Source organism: Mchenga conophoros, linkage group LG22 (genome assembly GCF_057382185.1).
Source record: "Mchenga conophoros isolate Kocher_MC1m ecotype Shallow Benthic linkage group LG22, M_conophoros_male_GT1.1, whole genome shotgun sequence".
NCBI lineage: Eukaryota > Metazoa > Chordata > Actinopteri > Cichliformes > Cichlidae > Mchenga > Mchenga conophoros.
In genome coordinates, this window is record NC_140546.1 from 25,171,251 (window position 1) to 25,189,989 (window position 18,739).

Here is an 18,739-nt window from a genome sequence, read left to right on the forward strand (position 1 = left end):
AGAGTATAGTGGAAACGGAAGGAGTTTAATGGAAACGGAAGGCTGGGTGTCTGTACCGCTGTGATTGGCTGAGAAGCACGCGCGGGTCACTTTCAAGTGTCTGACAGCATGGAGGGGGGGAGAAGAAACTCGAGTTCTTCAGCAAGCTGTCGGGTTGTTAAGAAATATTTTATCATCTCCTGAAACGGTCACATCGTCGTCCTCGTCACTTGATCGAGATGGGACGGGCTCAACTGCACCCAGTGTTACCCACAGCACGGTGGAAAGTGAGATGAGGGAACTTTTTAGACCAGCTAACACCCGGGTATCTTCAACGAGTCAAGTAGCTACACGGAGTTCGACTGGAGTGGGGCAGTCTTTGCGATATCAGACCCAAAAACACTTTGGCAACTGGAACTGCAGATCAAGGAAAAGGTAAGAACAAAACAGTTTGCCACTTAACTATACAACTGCGAAATACAAAATACGAAATGTGCTTTGCTGATTTAGCAACGCACTTTTTTACCCTTATAAATTTTTAGCCCTAGCTAATTTATTCAGCAGCATCCACATTAAAAACAGTAAAGACCGTGGCATTTATTTCAATATTAGTGGCTGTTTGTACTTGTGACCCGAGTGTAAGTTGATGCTTACTTTAAGATTACTTTATTAAATCTTCTTTATTAATGTGGGAGGTGGTAGCTACATTAGCCTGCTAAATAAAAGGTTGGGTTAATTTTCTTGTTGTTTTTGTTTAGTTTTGTATTTATTTATTTATTTATTTATTTATTTATTTTTTGGGGTAGAATTTTAATCTTGCTAGAAGACATCAATCCAACTCTGTGTTGTGAGTGGATCAATATCTGTACCACTGTAAAGGTAGATAAACATGGATGCCAAGTCATGCCTTCAGTCCAGTTTCTACAGTGTATGAAATAAGAAAAAAAGAAATATGATCGGTGTCTTTTTTGTTCTTTAGTCAAAGTAAAAAGTAATAGCAAATGTTTCTTTGTATGCCTCTTTGTAGAGCAGTAAAAAAAATCCTTATGCATTGTACTATATATTTATTTATTTATTTATTTATTTATTTAATTCAAGCGTCAGTGAATTAAAATGGTCAAACCCCAAAACATTTTCTATTTTACGTACATTTTCCATTTTTTTTCAAAGGCAATTTATAGGCATGCTATTACTTTATGCATTTTTTTCTTTCAAATTATGTTTCTGTTATTTGTGTTTGCTATTATACTCAACTCTTACATGCACAAGCAACTTTAAACATATTCAAGTGGGCTAAATGGCTAGCTGCGATACTGTTTTTTTTTTATATAAACTGTGTAACATTTTATTTTATTCATAAAAGCTTAGCAACAGTTTAACGTGTAAGCTGGTCACTACCAAGTGACATTAGCAACTTTCTTAAGGAACTGATAGTGTCTAAGTATAGGTAAATAAAACAAAAGATACATAAATCTGAATATAGTTTCTGTTTTGTTTTATAGGGCCAAGACACATTATCATGATACTTTCAACAAAGATGTCATCCTTCTTCCACGGCCATCAAGCAGTGTTGTTGTCAAGCATCGCACAAAACAACATTTACATGAACAAGGGCATATATTGAATGGATTTGAATTCCAAAAATCCTGGGACCAGAAAACTGTCTCTGAACAAATAAGGGACGCCTTTGGAGATAAACTTTCTATTGATGTAAGGTAGGTTGTGCTAGCAGTCGAAACCTAATGCAACACAGCTTTTGTCAGTAGTCTTTTCGATATCTAGGCATTTCAAAGCTTTACATAACGATTTAAGTCAGAGAACAGGTAGACATGAATCAGTAAACTAAAATAAAAGAACCAAATCAGTTATCCTTTCTTGAACACTCCATTTTTGGCATACTTTTTTGACATTTGTATAAAGTTTACTTCTGTTACTACTGGTTTCAGTCTGATTCAAAGAGGAAAACAAGATTAGCTCTAAAAAAGTTATTGGAACATTTTTGCTGTTTTGGATTTTAAACATTTTACAACTTACTGTAACTGTTTTCCAGCCTGGAGTTTCTGATGGCTTGTGGCAACAGACTGATTGCGCCCAAACTGCGAGCAGGACAGGAGCTGGATGCAAATCTCATACATAAAATTTATAAATCGAAAGCCCTATACATCAGACCATCAAAACCAATTTTGGTACGTTATTTGACTTTTGAATGAATCTACATAGCACTGTACAGTAATAATATGAAGACCAGAAATTGGTGCATAAACAACCTTTGAACTTTCTCATGTCTGTTCTTTTTAAACTTGCCTTTCACCTTTTGTAGTTGGATAGAATAGTACCAAGTTAATGTTCCTTTTTTAAAATGTTAATCCTAAGCTCTGGTATTGACTAAATTTACAGCTGCTCTGTTGGACTGTTTGTGAATTATAGAATGTAAGACTACTGCTGTTCAGGAGATGTGTTACAATTTTGTCTGCCTAGTATGTAAAAGTAATTGTGAGAAAGATCTATTAACTCTTGAAATTTCTCACCCTATGGTAGCTGGGATAGGCTCCAACCACCCCACCTCTGATAAGAATAAGCAGAAGAGGTTGGATATATGGTATTTAATGTTCAAATTCAATATATGTGAATTATTATAATTATTATTTTATTTCTAAGGATGATATTACAAGCTACAGCAGTGAGGAAAACTGTGAAGAAAACCCTGTTTCATCAAGGCAGCTGCGCTCATCATCTTCAGACAGTTTTGCCAGTTCAACAGCTGCCTTCCAACCAATCTCTGCTCCGACGCAATCTCCTGCCTCATCAGTTTGTAATGGAACATTATTAACGGAAACTCCTGCCTTGACCCATGAAAGTAGTATCTCACACAAGTACAGCAGCGCTTCAACAAACATTTCCTTCAGCCAGTTACCAGTGTCTTCATTGGAAATCTACCCTTCCACTAGTCAGCCTTCTACCTCATCATCTGCATCTTTAAGTGATCCAGTTCTGGTCCTGACGTGCCGAAATACCTCAAGCTCACCCTACCAGACCAGGAATCCAGAGAATCATTGTTCAGCATTACCCTCTACATCAACACACAGTCAATCTGTAAACTACGATAACTACCTTTCAATCATGACTCCACTATCTGACATGTCTTCTGATGATGAGGAACTTAACCAGGCTATACTAGCAAGCCTGCAGAGCGAAAGGTTAGTTTCAAATACAAATGTTTTACAGTAGCCAATTAAACACACCATATTTGTTGCAATCCAATACTGTAACCAGTGTTGTGAAGGAGTGTAATCCATCCTCAGATATTTATATGCATATATGATATTTATATTTGCTGTTAACAAAACAGTTTTTTGAATAATGTCTACAGAGTCAAATGATAATGCTGTATTGCTGGCAAATTTTATTTTATTTGAAATAGGCAGCGAATTTTTAACAGCCTATCTGACAATGAAATGAAATTTACTTATTGTGCATTGAAACTATTTTTCTTTGCTCTAGTGCTTTCTAGTTCTCCAAAACATATAAACAATATAAAAAGCCACTGAGCAATATACTCCTTTGTACATTTCGCTTATGATTATGATAATTTCCTTTGGTGATTAATAAAGTATGCTGATTCTGATTTTGACAAAACTTTGTATGTCCTTGTAGCCCTTGTATGTGAATGTTTTTACTGATGTTCTTTTCAATATTTTTTTCTTTTTTTTTTTCTTTTCTTTTTTCTAATCCTACAGGACTTCAAGTTGTTTGGTATCAGCAAAAGATATTTTGGAGGAACTTTCTGCAAAAGTAAACCAACAGAAGAAATGCAAGTTCAACATTAATAGATCAACAGTCCTGGATGGAGCAATTAGAGGTTTTAAACGAGCGACATATGATCCATGCCACACAATTTCTGTCAGGTTTTCTGACGATATGGGAGTACCTGAAGAGGCTGTTGACTTGGGTGGACCAAGAAGAGAATTTCTAAGACTTCTGATCGAAGCTTTGCCCCTGTCTCCAATGTTTGAGGGTGAAGAAGGCAAAATGAACTTGGCGCTTGATAGTGCTGGTATGTATTGATTTTAGGCTGATATCCCTGGAGTAATGCAATAAAAAAATCATTTTTATGAAGTTCTTGTCAAGCGCTTTCATGCATCTATTGACATGTAATGTTTTTCATTATTTCTAGCCATGAGGGAGGACAGGTACTTCATTGCAGGCAGAGCCATTGCAGTAAGCCTTGTACATGGTGGTCCACCAGCAGGCTTTCTGTCCCCAACACTCTTCTCTTGCCTTGTTGATGGCCCAGATTTGGCTAAACCAGTTTTAGAAGATGTTGCCGATAGTGACCTGCGTGAAAAAATTAAAAGGGTAAAACTGATTTGTCAGTTGTTGGATAATGTTTTAGTATTGTGTGCATTTCGTTCTACTCCATGTATTAATTGGGGCCCATTAATTTTTTATTTTTTTATTTGAAGGTTAAAGAGTGTAAATCCTTTGAAGATCTGATAGTAGCAACTGAGCCACTTCAGGAATACTTAGCCAATGATGGCTGCCTGAGGCCGCTACGGAGGCTGGAAGACAAGGATCTGCTTATACATGACATTATCATGTTCCAAGTAATACACAGAGTCCGTGGTCCATTTGAAAGGTATGTATGTATGTATTTATTGTTGTCCAATAAGTAACTCAAACCCATGCTGATTGCCTTGTATTCTGGGAATTTTGTGTGACATTTCTTTATGTGTAGGTACACCATGCCTCCAAAGGTGACAGCATCACATGAAAAATGCAGATTTGGGATATACACTTTTGATGATGTGAATAATCTGAAGTAAAAATTATTGTATATATAAATTCATATGTTTTAGATTATACTTCTTGGATCCATTCATTTTTGATGTGATTTGTGATTTTAAAGGTAATTCTGATTATCATTTAGATTTCAGGATGGACTACGGACACTTGAGGTGCTGGACAAAATCCAAGATCACCCAGAGAGTTTTCGCACCCTTCTATGCTGGTCACCTTCAGTGCTTACAGCTGACCTTCTTGACAGCCTCTTTACCATCCGCCTTTCTCCGGCTGGGAGCAATAAAAGGCAGGCTGAAGCAGTTGTCATTAGTTTCTGGAGAGACTACCTAGCAGATGCAGAAGGTAAATTTAGCGTTTTAAGCATTGTGTTCAATTTATAATGCAGTGCATCTTTTCATTGAATCAGTTAAAAGTAGAAATGCTTGCTGTGTTTTTTGTCTTTAATGCCATTTTTGACAGTATTGCTTTTCCTTTAGATCAAGACGGAACACAGAAGCTGGGGACAATTTTTGCCTTCGCCACTGGAGCCAACACTGTTCCACCAATTGGCTTCTCTCCACAACCGTCCATTGAATTTCTTCACCAAGAGCCAGATGCACAAACCATGTCTAAACTACCCATTGCAAACACGTGCATCAATTGTTTAAAGTTACCACTTCATACCTCTTACAAAGACTTTCAGGAGAATATGGACTTTGCATTAGGTAATACACATGGTTTTGGAATAGCTTAATTCCTGGTCAGGTTAGTATGCTAATCTGAGTTTTGCACTCAGTTAAATTAATGAGTGTCAACCATTAAGTAATTCTTAATGGTTGAGAGGGGGGGGGGGGGGGGGGGTGTTTTGAATATCATTGCATTTTCTTTCCCAGAAATCAAACAAATGTTCAAAATGTTCCACCTAAAACACCAATTAACACGCTTGAGACCAAGCTGAATTTACTTTATGTTGCCATATTTCATATGTCACCCACCTATTTTGTGATTGGAGGCTCTGTTTTTGCATTGACCTTTTAACAAATGTTCATTTGCTTCAAGTCTTTTTGCTTGTCAGGGTACCATTCTACAAGTATACAATAGTTATATATACTAACATAATTCAATAATAATTTTTTCATTGCATTAATTTATGTGCATTGTGATTATTTTTGTTTTCTAGGTTTGTACTTGTTTGTTGCTTTTATTCTCTGGTGTTCTTCAATATTGTTTATCTGACACTTCTATTCTATTTGATCAGTGATCCATGTTTGATGTATTGACTGTATGACTGTATTAATGTTAATGTTATCAGTTTGAGTCATCTTGTTCCAAGACAATACATCTGGTGATTGTGATGACCAAAAACCTCAATAAAATGTGGTTGCACAAATTTATTTTTTCTTTTAACAAGGTGTTTTAAAACAAAACATGGTTGTAAAATCTCAACACACTCACATAATACAACTCATAAATTCTTTAAAATTGTATACAAACCGTAAACATGCATGTAAAGGTTGATAGTAGCATTCTTGAAATTTAAAGCTGTGACTAAACTTCTAATAATACTGAACTAACAACAGTCTTGGCACTGTATTCTTTTTAAGCTGCACAACCACAATTACAGTAAATGAAATTTCTCCAGAGGCCTTGTTGATATTTTAGGATTGTCTCTCAAGAAAACGAACAAGGTTGCAAAATAAATCTATACCGTTATTGCCATCATCTTCAAATGGATCAAAGGTCTGTTGAAGTGTAACCATCATGGTGTCACTGATGGAAATGTTAATTGATGGAACAACGACATTATTGTTTGTCTCCAGCTCTGGCAGTGGTCTGCATTCATCAATACCAAAGTCATTTTCACAAATACCATTCATATTTGGGTTATGTATTCCTGCATTGTTGATAATGCCCCTTTGCCACAGCTGAAGAGGGGTTTGCCCTCCTTGTGTTGAAAGTCCATGGTTATTCCACTGGTTCTGAAATTCTGTGGCAGCTCTTTGAATACGTGGCAAATATATATAATGAAGACAAAATAAATGGACCTCATTAAGTGAATCTAATACACCATGCTCCTCCATAAAATTGAAAAGATTAACAAAATGATATGAGACCACTCGATTTAATTCTGCCCATAATCGCTCAATTCTTTGATTATGCACAGACCTGCCAGTGATAACACTATGCCTGTTCAGTCCTTGCCTGTAAAGCATGAAACGGGCAACACCAGTGTTTTCTAGTCCATGATCACATCTCACGCTGGATGGCATTCCAAAGTTCTGAACACCAACCATGAACAGTGACAAAACACTTGATGCCCTGTTGTTATCTAAACACGCAAGGTAGATGATGGTTCTACTGAAACCATCCACACAGCCATGGAACACCATCCTCCATCTCACAAGTTTGTGGTTTCCATCTATATGCCTATAGAAAAATGAAATAAGTAGAAGTTATGTATGGGGAAACTATGACATGGTCAAGGATATGCACACGTTTGAGTAAATAAAACAATGAGTTATTTTGCTTTAGATAATCCATTTCGCTATAGACTTAGAATCAGGACTGTTTTTCTGTTAGAATTTTCTCACCATAACTGATTGGGGAAAGGAACACTGTACAGTCGTCGACGTATTGCATTGCGTCTTCTGAGGGAACGTCCAAAGGGCTCAATTTCTTGTAGACTTTGTCTTACACGCCACCTTTGGATTCGTAACCCACGTGATCTCAAGCTGCCATGCACATATCGTTCACCTGCATTTGTGGTATACTGAAGGATTTCCCTAACAACCCTGTTCAGGTTTTCATCGGATAATGTTGCATAAGTCAGTGGCTCAATGCCAAGGTCCTCTCTGTGCCTGTACAGAGTACGGGAGCTAACCCCTAAGCATGTTGCAATGCTTTGCCAGTTCATTCCAAGAGATACTAAATGAGATATTTGCTCTCTTGAAATGCTGTATCGCGGTCGACCTTGAGAGCAAGTCATGAGAGGTGGAGGTAGCAAGACAAGTCTGTTCTCAGATGTAGTTCCTTGTCTGGTTTCATAAGCAGTCAGTAAAAAAATTAGCCATCCATTTAAGGACTGTAATGTATTCACTGCTTCTCTATTTCTTGCATCGTCAACAAATCTTGAGATGGACAAAATTCCAGATAAGGTTTGAATGTGATCACCAAGTTCTCTATGGAGCCTCTGACGAACAAAAGAATCTGTAGCTTCTCTTTGAATTTGTTCCAAACATTCTAATACATTATTTAAAAAAGTTCTAATGTCATTTTCATTACTACTTACTCGACAAATTAACTGCAATACTAGCAAAGAAAGCAGGACAACTTTGAACAGCTTCATTGCTTGGTTCTTCTGGTTTAGGTCTGGGTATGTCAAGTAAGTTCTCCAAGTGTATTACATTTCCTGGTTTAAGAATAACTTCCTGCTTAAAGGATTAACTTCCTGTGTTAGGAAATGCAGATGTGAATGTCAGAGTGTATGTATGCAAGGGTAAAGGATAAACACTGGGATTGTATGTGTATATGAGTATAGGAGTACAAATATATATGTGTTGAAAGGTAAAGGGTATGTATATATATGTATGACTAGAAAGGGCTGCACCTGCAAGGAGAATAAATATATGTCAACATAAAAATATGTAGCATTAAGAAAAATAGAATACATGTGTGTGAAAGGAAGATTAATGGATTTATGTGAGAGTGAATATACATGGATATGAATTAAGAATAAAGGTGTGCGAGATGACAATATATGTATGTGAGAGTGAAAATATATGTATGTGAGAGTGACAATACATGTGCATGAAAGAAGAATATATGTATGTGAGAGTGAAAGTATATGTGTGTGAAAGAAGAATATATGTATGTGAGAGTGAAAGTATATGTGCATGAAAGAAGAATATATGTATGTGAGAGTGAAAGTATATGTGTGTGAAAGAAGAATATATGTATGTGAGAGTGACAATACATGTGCATGAAAGAAGAATATATGTATGTGAGAGTGAAAGTATATGTGTGTGAAAGAAGAATATATGTATGTGAGAGTGAAAGTATATGTGCATGAAAGAAGAATATATGTATGTGAGAGTGAAAATATATGTGTGTGAAAGAAGAATATATGTATGTGAGAGTCAAAGTATGAATTTTGGCTTGTACGGCCCCTCATAGTCTACAATGAAAATAGATACTGTAATATTTTTTAAGTATTCCGATCTATATGCATACACACCATACTGCCATTATGCTGTAGTATAATACTGGTCAGAGCAAAAAATGTGCAATTACAGACTGAAAAAAAGATACAAAGCATATAAAACAGGAATGCTTAAACAGGACAATTAACACATGCCAGCATGCTGCACTTTTTTTTACTGCAAGATTTGCAGTTACAGAGTTGCATATGTTAGCATAGAAATTTCTGCATCCATTGTAACCTAGTCTTGCAGTTAACATGTCTACAAAGATACTGTATTTCACAACCAGTGCATGCAGATTATTCTCTGAGGTTGCATTTTTAATTTTATGAAAATGGCAGCCTGTCTCTTGGGCAGTGTGTGTCTGGCCAGGTCCTCTAGGATAGTCAGAAGGAGGGATGCTGTTTTCTGGAGCACACAACCATGACAGTGAGCAGTCACCATGAAAAAAATAACAAAATCCCCAAAAAGTAGTTTTCAAAAGTATATAAAGTTCCCTGTAGTGAAATACAGCAGACTATATAACCTTATAGACAACAATAGGGCATTTCTGGTTTTATTTGATAATGCTATACCAGCAAAAACAAGGTTTATGGTTAAACAGTTAACATTTAATCTACTTGTGGCTAACATGTAGGTATGTTGCTATTAACTAAACTCTGCTATGATTCCTCCTCGGGCCTGACAACTGTAAGGGTAGATTAGCTTAAGCTGGTGCCAGACTGGATGAGCCAGAGCAATGCTCTTTTCTGCTGTGATCAGTTATTGGTTAATAGGCCAGATGTGGGCTTGGCTAAGTTGCCAAGTCTGAAGGTTTTTCAAGTACTTTAAGTTTAAAACACAAACAAACGCTGAACTATATTTTTCAACCCCAGACTGAAATGATGAAACTCTTTCAAAACGTGATCTTGTAATGAACACATTACATTTACATTACAAGGGCCGATTCCACTGAAGGTGGACATGCAAGCTGAAGGCTCAGCTTCTCATTCTACTTTGAAATAAATAGAATTATTAAAATAATTAAAATTCTGTATTGGGGTGATATGGTTCTGTAAGGTCTATAAGATAAGACGCAGTCTGAAAATTCAAGACCTATATGTAATGAGATGGATTTTGGCCAGTGAAGAGGAGACAGTATGAGATATATATACTCTGTCTTTCTAGTTCCTATCAGTTATGTCATAATAGCATTTTGGATCAACTGAAGGGTTTTTTTTTCTTGTTTTTTTTTTTTTGCACAAACAGTAGTTGAAATATGCCATGTTTTTGCTCTCTCTTAGCTGATTATGATATGTTTTCCTTCAGCAACCACCATAGTACATAATGCATTTTAACTGGGAAGAGTAAGAAAACAGAACTCAGCTGACAGCAATCTAGCTGTGAGACTACACACACTGTAACGTTTAAGGTAGTACTTTAAAAAAAACAACATTTTTCTTAGCAAGCTACATAATTACGCCAATATAAATGTAACAGAAAGTGGTAAAATAATGGAAAATGAAAGGCTGACATTGTATAAGCCTTTATTAATGAAAAGACAGAACAGTTTTGTAATCTGCACCATGTCACAGTCAATGCTCATCCACTGTCATGCTGCTGTTTTACTGAGTCTTGTAGGCTGATCAGGAAGTGTACAAAAAACAGCACTGAAAAAAATGATTAAATGCATTAAGGCTACACACATTTTTTTTTAAATTCCTGCCTTTTAATTATTATGACAAGATAAGAAATTAAAAACAAACAAACAAGAAAAACACAGACAGCAGGCTTGGCTGCAATGAGAAGTTCCAATAATGCCATGTATTCAAATCCAATAAACAGTAATTTCATTCAAAAGCAGAGCTACGGTACCAGCAGTCTGAGGCCTGGGACAAAATGCACTGATGCCTAAATAAAAAATAAATGTGACAATGAGTGAGACTGATTCATTATTTAGATGAAATCACGTATCTTCTTTCATAAGGTTCATCCTGCCTGGTGTTTCGTTCTCATGCATACTTGCAGCTTAAGTCCAACCTGTGGCATCCTGCAACTTTTAAACTGGCAAGTCATCTTGATTGAAAGTAACATCTCCTACCATAGCTGGACTGGCCATCGGGCATACCGGGCATTTGCCTGGTGGGCCGCTGGCGATTTTTTGTTTTTATGGGCCGATGGATTTTTTTAATTTTTTTTTTAGGAAGGGTATATATAATGAAAGGTGTTGGATTGGCCAATTGGTCATGATCGACTATGGGCTGGACCAATTACAGCCGAGGAGGCCGTAATTGCTAAACAAAGGGGAGGGTGCCTCCCCCTTGTTTAGCAATCACGTGATTTTCGCGCATTGCATGCCGGGAACTCGTGGCAAAACAATCCAAGTACCGCATCAAATGCAAGAATTTGCAGCACCGCAAAACGTTCATTCTCCGGTTCCAATACCTTCTTGTTTTTTCTTTGCCGCACAAAAAAGGAATGTACAAAACAAAAGGAGAACAATGCCGGTCAAAGACAGACTCGACGAAAAGACAAAGAAAAGATACGAGGAAAAATCAGAGTGAAAGGGTTAGACCCTTACGAGCACACAGAGTGGACAAAAGACGTTAGCGTGCTGCCCAATTTTCACCACGCTCATATTTATAATTACACGGTTCTTGGAGTGAGTGCACACACTCATGAAGTTTAGTAACTTCAGGTCACTGCAACAAGCCCAGGTACAGTTTACCGACGGATGGGTACAGGACCTTGAAATGCACCGTGTAGAACGAAAGACCATCGTACGAACAAAGGTAAGTTTACCAGTCTCACAAATCGTCGTCATAAATACACATTCGTTAACAGTTTATTAATATAACCTTTGAGCTCAACGGTAATTAATTAGTAGTGGAAATAATTTCTGGTAGCATTACAGAAATGTAGCAGTGACAATAATATTGTATGTTGTAATCGCACTGGACAATTAGTGATACAAAACAACTGTTTTATCCTGTGAATAAAAGTATATGTTTTTGTCAATGTACCATGGTAATAACAGAAGCGAAACGCAATATTGTGTCAGGACAATTCACTATTTATGCACAATAAACAAAGGAGCATAGCGCGACAATTTCTGTTCAGCGCCAGACTTGCTTGTAACCTATATCACCAATTATGTTAAGAAAAATGACGCATTAACTACTACAAAACTCTGACCTTTGTGGGAATGCTTGGAGCAGACTAACCTGTGAGCTGGAGTGTTCTGAGACGTTATATTTGGTATATCCAGACCATCCGTCAGCTTTTACTTCGGAAACATGGCTTAAAAAATTTCTCTTCAACGACATAATCTTAAAAAAAAAAACAAAAAACGATCTCTTTACCCGTCGGCTTCCCGTGGCTGCCATGCGACCGGCTATTGCAGTTAATAATACAACAGCTTCTTGCCATTTTTTGGGTTTCTTTTTATCGCTGTGTAACTGAGTTCAATTGAAAGCCTGCGTGCGCTAGTACCTCTTGCCACAAATTCCCAGAATCCTTTGTGGTTTTACCCCTGAATGACGTCACATTTTCAATCTTTATCCTGGTGGGCCGGTCTCTAGTCAAAATGCCCGGGCCGATTTTTTGTCCCAGTCCAGCCTTGTCTCCTACAAATTTGACTCGTACCACCTGTATTTAAAAGGGTATAATTTCAGATTTTCTCTGCAGCATGATTTACAGGACTTGGATCTGCTCCCTAGTCACTTAATAATAGAACAAATCCTGTGTGACAGTCTGACAGCATCCATTGTGATTTACTGGGATATAGGAACGTGTTCTGATTTGAATGTAATATATCTTACTTGTACACCGTAGAGCATGTGACAAATTCTGTGTCATTTTTCCAAAGGAGCCTTTGGAATCCCTCTCCCCACAGAGCATATCACGAAACAGGTAAAACACATCTCATTTTCGCTGTGAAGCCACATGCACATGTGCTCCCCATCCCTATTTTCCTCATTTATACCTTTGTTGCTTCATCCTTTCCCTCTCTCCATGCCCCTCTGTTTTCTCTTTCAGTGCCGCATAGTCAGAAACACACTTTCATACACATGAACACCATGAATCACAATACACACTCGTGACTTTTGGCAGTGTTTTGTAAATGGCTTTGATCAATAATTGATCAAGGGAAACGCCTAACTTTTTAAAGAATGCACTGAGCATGTGAAGGCAACCGCTTCTCCCAAGACTCACGCAAAGACGAGCACCGTGCAGAGCTCCACAGAAGTGCCCATCTCACACATGTTCCACACTAACATAACACAGGATCGTTGCATGTTGGGCATTACCTGTATCTCCGGGACCTGCCAAGCCATATAGATTCAAGCACAGACAATGGGCAAAGGTAACATGTCACCCACTGAGATCTTAAATGTCTCTGGAGCTGAGATCTAAAATGTCATGGCCTGTGGGTTCAACTGCTTTCGGAAAGTCAATTTTGCTTGAGGAATCCATCCAGATTCAGTGGCTTGTCTGTGCCACCGCCACTTGACAGCTCTATTTTCTGGCCCATGAAAAGGACATGTCAGGTTGTCTCGCGCAGTCATTGTTTTTGTCTGTTGTGTGTGCACGGATGCAGAAGTGACGCATAAGGAAGATGACAAAAAGTGGAAAAAAAAAATCCTTGTTTACTCTTTCATCTGCCATCTCGTCAGGGCAGCTTAGCGCAGAAAGGACTTAATCGCACAGTGGATGTCATCTCGCTTTTAAATATTTGCCAGCACCCCTCCAATGACTACACAAAGTGCTACGCAGAGGGATGAGATTTGCGGCTACCGGCTAGGATAGGTTGTGCGTTTGCCGATGCAGTGCTTACTCTTTTCTGTAGTGCCTTCAGTGCAATTCCAGTGTGAATTCATTCACATTCTCGTGTATTTTTTTCCCTTGTTTTTGCTAACACTGCCCTGCAGAATGGATTCCTTTCCATTCATCTGCCCTCTCTCTACATACCCAGCCTCAGGGACCCTGAGAAGGAGGAGGGAGATTTAAAAAAAACAAAACATGGGAATGTAGAATACCAGCCACCGTGGTCTAGGAGCCATTTACTCCATCTGCAGGCTACACGGTGCGTTTGAGGGAGTGTTTCATCAGGGCTGTGGGGGTAGCGTGGGGGTTGCTTTTGTGTTTACTCTCTCCGCTTGCGCAGGTACCAGGTGTGCTATTGGAGACTGAGCAAGAGACAATACTTGTCAGTGAGAGAGGGAGCAGCCTAGTGAGACCGAGATAAAGGGAGAGAAAGAGGGGCGAGAGTTGGCAGAGGCAAGTGAATGAAAAATTCATACGGTTGCAGGTCCCAAAAGCCCTTCTGTCTTTGCCAGGAGTCCTCAGCTTCAAACTGCTGGGCAGGGGTGGCTTTGCTGTGCCAATGAGATGGTAGGCACACAGACACACTCACACACAACACACACACACGAAACACAGGAGAGAATAGTCTCAGATGCGGTGTTATCTAGGAATCACAAGTGGGCCGAGCAAGAGTCAGCAGCACGACATCATCCCTCTGCGACAACAGGTTGTTCAGGACAGCATCCTCATGATTTCCCCCCCCTGAAAAAACCTTTTGCAGTGGCAATCAACCCGCATTCTTTCTCACACTGCGAGTGAAGTGGGATGCAACCTCAGAGTTTTGTCTCCTACAACAATTTGTACGTGTTGAAGTTGAACTTTATGTCGTATTTACGTCAGCCTTTTGAATATCCACCGCACTGGAAAAAAAAAATGTAGGAAATAAAAAGCCTAATGCAAATTAGGCTAAATTAGAGGCTTACTGCTGAGCAAAGTCCCAGTGCAGGCATACTAAATAAATCAGAAGATAGGGATCTTTGTAATTATAAAGACAACATCTAGATGCAGACCCGTGACACAGCCTTGAGCTGACAAACAGGAGTGAGAAAAAAAAAGTGTAAGAAGACAGAAAGGAAAGGAAGAAAAAAAAACGGCGCGAGAGTAAGGAGTCTGATCTGCTCACTGCTGCAGTGTTGCCATAGTCACCGCTGCATCCCTTGGATGCCGGGGCAGCGAGGGAGAGTCAGCGGAGGTAGAGAAAAGGAAGGGGGAAGAACTTTCACAGCTCTACCTCTCTCGGTCTCTCTCCCTGTGTGAAAGTGGGTCAACACACACACACACATACACATCCAGGCATACACACACACACGTACACACAGAATACCCTCATGTTCCAAACTGCTCAGTTTCACTTGTCTGTGGGTTGGCATCAAGGACCTGGTGAGGTGAGGTACTGAAGAAAAGAAGCAAAGAAAGAACAATGTGTGTTGACATGGATTCTACAACACCTGGGAGAAGGACACTGACAGAAGATCAGGGCTGACCAGCATACTTACTTAGCATTACTTAGTTTTGGATGTGCAATCCATTTTCAGAAAGAAATTTCTATCAGTATTTCTCTCATAAAATGAAAAAGATAAACCCTGTGAAGGTATTTTCTGTTCTTAAGCTATTTTTCTGTCTTTTTTTAAGCTTCCTTTGGCAGTTTTACAGATTTGGCTATGTGAGGTGAATGTTTTGAAGAATTGCTCTTCATAGTACTGAAGGAGTGTCCACACAAGGCAGTTCTCTAATGTATTTACTACCCTGTCATCTTCCAATCAGTAGTATTGTTCAATCTCATTGGGAGTCATTCCAGTCACTCGCCTCGAGGCTGAGAAAAGTTCAACTCGGAACACGCTCGCTTCACCTGTCATTGCTTGAAGTCGTCACATGTCATTGACTTTCTGTGGACTCCAGTTGCCACATCACTGCAAATTGCTTTCTGTGTGGATGGCCCTCAAGAGTTTATTAATTTTCTGCTACACTTCTGTCCAAAGGAAATTTGCTTATAACAACTGAGTATAGCACAACTTCAAGTAGGCTTCAGCTCAGCAAGCAAGCCTGGTTCAGCCCACATCAGCTGATGATAAAGTTTCTGCCCTTTCGAGACTCCAACTTGGAAATCTCATATGGGGTGCACTACTCAAGCAGTTTCAGCCTTCATACAGCCTCCTTGCAGCCCAACTTCTCATTAAAAGGCTATACCTGCTTTTTTTGTCTTAAGCCACTTGGCTGCGGACATGGACACGGACAGCTGGAAACCTGAGGCTGAGAAGTTATTCCTGTTATATTTCTTTCAAGTCATTATACATTACCGCAGACGGTCACATAGCGTAACCTTTAAGGGTTACTCCAAGTTTGTTTGAAAATTTGGTATCAATTAGGTATCAAAACCCTTTGTATTCACAAAGAATACCGAAAATGTTACATCACTAAGAATGAGGAGATCTATCTGTAAGAATTACAGGATGCCTTTTTCTCATGTGGAGCAGAATCAGGTCCCGGAGATCTCCAAGGGTCATTTACCAACACAGTAAGACATACGGCGCAAAAACACCTACCTACTCTCATGAGCGTGCACACAGACAGACACACACACACATACACACACACACGAATTCAAAGCTATTTGCCAACATGACACAACCACTAGAGTGATGACAACAGACCTAAATGTCAGCAAAGATCATATTTTACCAGAGGAACTGTGTGGGTACTCAGTGCACGAGTGTGTGCGTGTGTGTTCTACCCTGGTGCCCACGTCCCTCTCTGTGTGACACGATGAGCATGTGACAGGATCAAAGAAGCACTGAGCTGACTCATAGTCTCTACAGGGGAACTGTGATGATCAGGAGGACCTTTGGGAGAGCAACAGAAGCTTTACCCAAATCATCTTCTGCTCATTCCCTGACTCATCTCCCGTACCACTCACCAACCTGGCCTCATAAATCTGCAGACCCGGTCCACATGGAGTGATACTGCTGGCGGACATGAATGAGCAAAAGTTATTAAAGACTATGAGTCTGCTGGGACAGGTGTGTGATTTCAACTCATATAAAGACAAAAACTCTTTTGTTTTTTGTTTTTTCTGGACATAGTACTTTTATATTTTTTCCATCACCCTGCAGTCTTGTTACACCTTTATGACCTCACTCTCTTCCATATCTTCTTCACCCACACAGAACCTTTGACTTCCCTTTCTGCATGCCTCCCTGACCCCTTCCTCACTGTGGTCTCCACAGTGGAGGCTTAGAGCCTCGAGCATTTCCGGCAGGCACCAAGACAGCAGCTGTGCATGACACATGTTCACCAAACGCTCTTTTCTGTGCTTCATTTCATCCTCCTCACCCTCCATTTCACCCCTCTCCTTCCAGCCCACCCTTCTCATTTGCTCTCCACTATTCCATTTGGAACAGGTGATACCCCCAGTGGGCTACTTTTACATCCTTCACTTGATGGCCTTGGTGCTTTTCACCTCCAGCTCTCTCAAGCCCCACTGAAACCCCATTCCGAGTGACAACCAGAGACATCTGTCCCAACAGCCGGCAGCAACTCTAAGAAAGGTCCAGACTCGGTGAATGACAGTGAAAAAAAGCCAATGGGCAGCTGCTGAGGATGATTTTCTGTAGAAGTCAAGTTCTCGGATGTTATCCATCAAATCTGTTTGCCAGTGCTTCATAGTAAATTTAAAAAGTACATTTAGCATTTAGTCTGTACTTGGAAGCCCCTTGCTAAACAGGAACCGTTAAATAATAGATTACATAATTTGATTTGTGATTTTAAATCATCTTTTTCATTATTTAAACTCTGCATTCTATAGAGAACCCTGCAGGATACATTATTTAGGACTAATGTTCTTTGACAAATACATTTACAAAGGCATCAGTTTCTGGATGGATAATAGTCAGCGGTACATGTTTACAATTTAGAATATGCGATAATTACAGTATATCTGCACTTTGAAAAAGGGGCTCAGGATAGTACAGGATTTTAAGATGAATGGTAGGAGCATCCAGCTCTGAGTTTTCCTTTTACCCTCTTCTAGCTTTTCTCTCACCACTTTTTACAACATAGTAAAGTTCCACTTTCTTTCCCGACCTTGACAAGAAACAGATGAACAGAACCTGTGGGATCCACAGAAGATGCCAAACAAGCAAAACAAGAAAGAGGCCGGGTCCGACCTCTTCGAAAAAAGTGAGCTCTCACAGGACAGAGTGGAAAAAAAAGAAGACATTTAGATGAGAGGCCAAAGTGCTGAGTTACCAGATAAGGCTAGCAAGCTTGCACCTAGAGTACACACAATTTCACTAACAGGCTGTGCTACTTGCCAGCAGGGGTTAAAGCGGGATTTGGCAGATGGGGGAACCCTAAGATTGGGTGTAGCTGTGCAGCATGTGGAATAGAATCACTTGGAAAGAAATCACATCATAATTTGCATTGTTAGCTCCAGTAGATTTTACTTTGCGCATCGCCTGTGATCAGCTGACCTGTGAGGCTGCTGCTCTGAGATTCCCTGTTCTTTGTGGATTTAGCCAACTGGAAATCCAAGAAGATACAAGCGGATGTTTTGTGAGCGGTAGTGGCTGATTTCCAACCCCTTGATAGTATAAAGCAATTATAAAATGTAAAATTCAGCCTGTGAATCTAATAAGCATCATCACTTTAAATTTAAATTGATTCCTGCTACCCTTAATCCAGTCTCACAGCACAGTACTGCAAACTAACCAGTTTAGCCTGCACTAAACTGTAGTAAACCAGGTTTTTATGCTGCCGTTAAATAATGCAAAAAACTTTATCAACACTATATGCATAGAGCCAACATTTTAGATCCCAGTCATACGTACGTACATATATACATACATACATACATACACACATACAAAATAAATTAGGATGTTTTCCAGGTTATCAAACGATCTTTGCTGGGTAGGCTTTTCTTTTGAAAATAATCTCTC

General features: G+C 39.2%; 1 protein-coding gene across 1 annotated transcript; it reads left to right on the forward strand.

Moving 5' to 3' along the window:
* Nucleotides 1–256: 256 nt before the first annotated feature.
* Nucleotides 257–5,559, forward strand: LOC146549553 (uncharacterized). Its single transcript, XM_085262022.1, has 10 exons — nt 257–414; nt 1,482–1,694; nt 2,030–2,165; nt 2,638–3,176; nt 3,717–4,033; nt 4,154–4,335; nt 4,443–4,615; nt 4,715–4,798; nt 4,907–5,121; nt 5,256–5,559. The coding sequence occupies exons 1-10, from the start codon at nt 272–274 to the stop codon at nt 5,510–5,512; spliced, it is 2,259 nt and encodes a 752-aa protein (XP_085118148.1). The 5' UTR covers nt 257–271; the 3' UTR covers nt 5,513–5,559.
* Nucleotides 5,560–18,739: the final 13,180 nt, after the last annotated feature.

Coding starts and splice junctions, on each gene's coding strand:
- LOC146549553 (XM_085262022.1), top strand. CDS start 272: ATGAGGGAACTTTTTAGACCAGCTAACACCCGGGTATCTTCAACGAGT. Junction 4,336..4,442: donor TGCGTGAAAAAATTAAAAGG/GTAAAACTGATT, acceptor TTTTATTTGAAG/GTTAAAGAGTGTAAATCCTT. Junction 4,799..4,906: donor GATGATGTGAATAATCTGAA/GTAAAAATTATT, acceptor ATTATCATTTAG/ATTTCAGGATGGACTACGGA.